The sequence below is a fragment of the Octopus bimaculoides genome, chromosome 17 (genome assembly GCF_001194135.2).
Source record: "Octopus bimaculoides isolate UCB-OBI-ISO-001 chromosome 17, ASM119413v2, whole genome shotgun sequence".
NCBI classification, from domain to species: Eukaryota; Metazoa; Mollusca; class Cephalopoda; order Octopoda; family Octopodidae; genus Octopus; species Octopus bimaculoides.
In genome coordinates this window covers 31,597,086-31,603,207 of record NC_068997.1, presented here as the reverse complement: position 1 = coordinate 31,603,207, position 6,122 = coordinate 31,597,086, and the positions used below count along the sequence as shown (strand labels likewise).

Below are 6,122 nucleotides of genomic sequence, written 5' to 3'. Positions count from 1 at the left end.
TATTTCATTGTACAAGTAAAACCGAGCTTTTCAATATAAATCAGAACATGTTGATATCTTAAACATTTATCATTTTATAGGGGTCTTTACCAAGAAGACTGGCTCTTATTTAAACTGTTGTTGTCTTTGACAAAAGAGATGGAGAATGCTGATTCTGACACATGGCAACAATTAGCTTTAATTGTTCAAGGTACAGCCACTTTTTATTATGTTTTATGGATTCCTCTAAGAATAGAAATATTATTTCAAAATTGAGATAAGATCCCAATGAAAACTGTTTGGAGAATTTATTCTGATTTCTGTTTGGAGCTAATTCATTTTATTTATCTCCTACTTGTTTCAGTCATTAGACAGTGGCCATGCTGGGGCAACTACCTTGAGGAATTTTTTAGTTGAATGTATCAACCCCAGTACTACTTATTTTATTATTCACTTTTGGTGAACTGCTAAGTTGCAGGGACATAAACACACCAACACTGGTTATCAAACAGTGTTGAGGGACAAACACAGACACAAAATCACACACACATACACACACACATGATGGGCTTCTTCCAGTTTCCATCTACCAAATCTATTCACAAGGCTTTGGTTGCCTAAAGTGCCATGCAGTGAGACTGAATCCGAAGCTTCTAACTACACACCCACGCAGTGCCTATTTATATTGGTATGCCTTTTTGAGAACAACATGAATACGACAAAATCTTATTTCTCCTCGCTTAAAAACTTCAGGTTATATGGCTATGTATATATATATATGTATATATATATATATTGAGCTCTAATTGTTGAGAGAACATGTGGAAGGGGTAGACCCAGGAAGACATGGAATGAAGTAGTGAGAAAGAATCTTTAGACACTGGAACTCACAGATGACAAGGGACCAGGAGTTTTGGTAATTCACTGTACTTAAGATGATTCAAGCTAAATGAAATCATGGTCATCCAGGCTTGTCCCTTACAGCTGCTGGTGCCATGTGAAATGTACTTGTGCTGGTGCTACATAGACACACCTGTGCCCGTGGCATGTAAAGAGCACCAGCACACTCTGTGAAGTGGTTGGCATTTGGAAGGGCATCCAGCCATAGAAACCATGCCACGACAGACAATTAGAGTCTGGACAGCACCCTGGCTGTCAAACAGTCCAACCAATGCCAGTATGGAAAATGGATCTTAAATGATGATGATGATGATGATATAAAACAATATCTGTATCCTTGGTTAAAGAAAGCCATTGTTTAGTAAGTCATATAATTAGGTGTTGAACAGCAATTTTGAATATCAATATGAATTACTAGTGGTGTATCAGTTATAGAATTTCATAATTAATTAACTGAAAGATGTGATAATTACTGCTGATTCTTATCCATCTACCTACCTATCAGCCTAAACCTAACCCCACCCCCATATACATATGACAAGATAAATGAGATCAAAACTCTGCATTTTGTCACCAATCATTAAATTTATCAGTAACCCCCACCTCTCTCTCTCTCTCTCTGTATATATATTATGTGTATGTATGTACATGTATAGATACATGTATGTATGTATGTATGTATGTATGTGTGTGTGTGTATTCATACATACATACATACAGTGAGTCAGCGAAAGAGGAAGTGAGGGAGAGATGTGTCTTGAAGCAGAATGAAATCTTATTATCGATGTGTTGTCTGTGTAGTTGATGGAGATATTGAGCATGTAGAAAAGAATATTTAGAAATTATTCATTGGATGTTTCAACTCGTTTCTTTTCGACAGACAACCCAGGTGTTGGAATTCAGCTGACATTGGAAGACTTCCAATCAAATGATAAACCTCCTGATTGGCTGCCAGCTTCAGTTTGGGAAAATGTATTAACTCTTTCTGTACTAAATGGACCCATGGACAACTTTTGTATCAAGCTGATAACCAACCAAGAACTATGGGAGGATTGGTATCATTCTGAATGTCCAGAGATGGAAACATTGCCAATAAATCTTTGTGAAGGTTAGCTGTATACATGATGTCCTCTTTATCCTCTTTCAAAATCATTTCTTTCAAATCATAGGCTGTCTTACTTTGTTGAAAAGAATGTCAAGAAGCTTTATAATTCAAGGTCAAATATTCAATCTTCTACCATTCATATCACTCCACCCCACCTTTCTAATGCATATTAGATGAGGGTCTGTGTTGGATCTGTTGGTAGCCAGTATATGCTTTCCTTCATCACTCATTATTGACTTACATTCCTCTCTCACACTCTCTCTTACCATAACACATCTCCACAATTATCTATCTCAGTGTGTCCCAACCTATTTTCCCCACAATTAGTTTCCAGAAAAATATATGCTCCACTGGTGGCTGGAAGAAAAACAACTTTATTGTTTTATTGCAATTATTTTATATAAAAGAATCTACAAATAACTCTTTTATTAAGTACTGAGTATTGACATCACATAATTATATACTTTCCTTAAAGAAATATCCATAGTAGGGCATTAGAAAAGCGCTATACTGTAGCAAACAGTCTTCACACAGTATGCATGGCTGGAGGGATTGGTTTGGGTATGTTGAATATAGACGTAGTATGTTTGCTATGAAAAAAAATGTTAACAATTCTATGTCCCACTAAAAGAAAAAAAAAAGAAAAAAATTTAGTATCTCACACCCCAACACAATTTTCCCAGGCCCCACTGGTGGGGTGTATGCTCCATGTTCGGCATCACAGATCTCTCTCTCTCTCTCTACTCTCTTTCTTTTTCTCCCCCTTCCTACCAAACATGCAGTTACCATTACTGTTTCTCTCCCATTAATCCTTCCAGCAGTGTTTCTTCCATTTGTCCTTCCTCTATCATCCTGTCACTCCAACTCATTCTCTCTCTTCTTTCATCACCCTTTCTTCTATTCCCTCTTTTATTCATGTTATCCTGACTGAATGGAGGCAATGTGTAACAATGAGCTCTTTAGCCTTGCAGGGTACAAGGCTCCTCACTAGTGTTGGAGCCATAAGTAAATGCACCAAGTACTTTCTGTAGTGATTAGTGACCAATCAAAATAGAATATATGAGACATGCTCCTCCAAATCCACCTACATGTACAGCTGGAAATTTTTTGTGCAACATCTGTTTCTGTCTTTTTTCTCCCTCTCTCTCTTGTCTTTCTCTCTTTTCTTCCCTCTCCCACCAACTTACCTCCCTGTTGCTTTCTGTCTCTCTGCCTTCTACCATTTTGTCTCTCTCCTCCCACTACTGTGTGACCTGTGACCATTCCCATCTCTCTGTTTCACTTCCATTTTCATCTTACCTCTGACCCATTCAGTCACGTTTCCCTTGCTCCTTTCTCTACTTTCAACATGCTTTGTTTTTTTCACCATTCATTATTTCACCTTTTTGCCCTACTTTTCCATCAGCCTTATTTTATTTGAATATTGTATATTTATTTTGTTTGTATATTTACATTTGTGCCATATTCGTTTCCATCACTGTCCTCAACGTTCGTTCACTATTCCCAGCAGCTTCTCATTGTTGATGCTATCAAAAATGAACAATATTATTATTTAAATGTATGAAATCGTACGGATTTTTAGATGATAACTGATGAGGAATGAGTAACATTTGTGTCTTGTGTGCAGATTTTCCGTTTGTTCCCTTGTGTTTCTGTTTAACTTTTGGAATTTATTACATGTATACAAACTCAAAGTTACATGTATAGTAACCATGAAGGCACATGGCTCAGTGGTTAGAGCATTGGGCTAACAATCATGAGGTAGTGAGTTTGATTCCTGGACAGAACCGTGTGTTGTGTTCTTGAGCAAGACACTTTATTTCACAGTGTTCCAGTTCACTCAGCTGTAGAAATGAGTTGTGACGTCACTGGTGCCAAGCTGTCATGGCCTTTGCCTTGCCCTTGGATAGCATCAGTGGTGTGGAGAGGGGAGGCTGGTATGCATGGCTGACTACTGGTCTTCCATAAAACAAACTTGTCTGGACGTGTGCTTCGGAAGGGAACTTTCTAGGTGCAATCTGATGCTCATTCATGACTGAAGGGGGTCTGTAGTTAGTATCTCTGCATAACAACTGACTCAAACTATGACAACCCATCCAAGCCATGCCAACATAGAAAGCGTTTGTAATATGATGATGTTTGTAGAACAGAACTAACTGAAGAGGGTAGAAAAATATGAAAATTTTCTCGTGGAATGTCCCAAAATAATGTTTGGGACAAAGTCTTAGATATTGATCATTACTTTTCAAAGTTTTTAATATTTAAATATTTATTAATATTTAAATATTTAAATGTTTATTGACTATAAATAGGCAGTCAGCTGGCAGAATTCCTGGCACACCAGGAAAAATGCTTAGTGGCATTTCGCCCATCTATACGCTCTGAGTTCAAATTCTCCCAATGTTGACTTTGCCTTTCATCCTTTCAGTGTTGATAAAATATGTACCAGTTGAGCACTGGGGTTGATATAATTGACTAGTTCCCTTCCCTGAAATTGCTGGCCTTGTACCAAAAGTTGAACCTTATATTTAAAATACAAATTTGGACTGAATAAAATATTTACCAAAATAATTTCATAAAAGCTTTATTTGACAAACATCAGCTTGATAAATTGCTCATCAATAATAATGTTCACTTGTGAAATAAATCAATGGCTTTAGATTATATTTGCATATAAATAATTCTAGGTAATATATTTCTCATTCAATGGTTCTAGATAATATGTCAATGAATGTCTAAATAACTTCAGTGTTGTATGTAAATTTTATTATGATAAAATTTTAAAAATATATTTATGCATATATATTGACCTTCTTGGATCTTTTCAATTAGGTGTAATCAGTCACTTGCCTAAATGAAATGTGTTGCCGCCAATATATATATATATAGGAATCAGGGAATAATACATTCACTAATATGACAAACAGCTGCAGGGCTGAATAAAAACTCTGTGTATTCAAATTAACTAGTATTAGATTAAAATAGGCACCTATGTATCATACTTAACATATATACACTATCGCCAGGCAATATATTACGAGTGCTAAAATCTGTTATAGATATACTGTCTTAAAAATACAATGCAAGCATGGGAAAAACTACCATAAAATGAATAAGTGATTGTCTATTTGTCTCTCTCTCTCGCTTTGTCTGTCTGTCTGTCTGTCTCTCTCTCATATATATATATATATAGATATAGATATATATATGGATATATGTATGTATGAGTATTCATATATATGTACATTTAAGTATATGTATATATATATATATATATATATATATATATATATATATATATATATAAATAAGTATGGGGGTTTAGTTCACAGGTGATCTAAACAACTAGGTACACTGGGTAAGTGTTGTAAGGGATTACCAGGGTTCCAAGGTCATAGCCGAGATGGGAGTTATGGAACCATTGTAGATTTGCAATATAGCAGATATATACTTGTTAATAAGATTTGTTGTCCTCTTTAACAACATCATCATCATCATTCTTTAATGTCCGTCTTCCATGTTGGTATGGGCTGGATGGTTTGACTGAGGTCTGGAGAGCCAGCGGCTGCACCAGGCTTCAATCTGATCTGGCAATATTTCTACAGCTGGATACTCTTCCTAATGCCAACTACTCCAAGATTGCAGTGGGTGCTTTTTATGTGCCACCAGCACAGGAGCCAGTTAGATGGGCCTGGCATCGATCATATTTGGATAGTGCTTTTTATGTGCCACTGGCACGAGAGCCAGTCAGGCGGACCTGGCATCGATCATGTTTGGATGGTGTTATTTTATGTGTCACCAGCACAGGAGCCAGTCAGGGGACACTGGCATTGACCATGTTTGGATAATGCATTTTATGTGCCACCAGAATGGGAACCAGTCGGAGTGTATCATATTGCCCGACGCATCAGGGGTACTCTTAAATAGGCCGGACATGCAACACTGGTATTAGCCATGGTTGCAATCTCACTTTAGTTGCTGGGTCTTCTCAATCTCAGCATATCTCCAAAGGTCTCGGTCTCCTGTCATTGTCTCTGTGAGACCCAATGTTTAAAGGTCATGCTTCACCACCTCATCCCATGTATATATATATGTGTGTTTGTGTGTACACACGTATGTATACATATATATATATATA

At 36.8% G+C, this 6,122-nt stretch overlaps 1 protein-coding gene across 1 annotated transcript in view; it reads left to right on the top strand.

The window, feature by feature from the left end:
- The window catches only part of LOC106883723 (dynein beta chain, ciliary), a 273,290-nt gene that overhangs the window by 205,962 nt on the left and 61,206 nt on the right, over positions 1 to 6,122 (top strand). The window contains exons 60-61 of the mRNA XM_052974147.1: positions 81 to 190; positions 1,760 to 1,987. Coding sequence (XP_052830107.1) covers positions 81 to 190; positions 1,760 to 1,987 — 338 coding nt within the window. The remainder of the gene's footprint in view (positions 1 to 80; positions 191 to 1,759; positions 1,988 to 6,122) is intronic.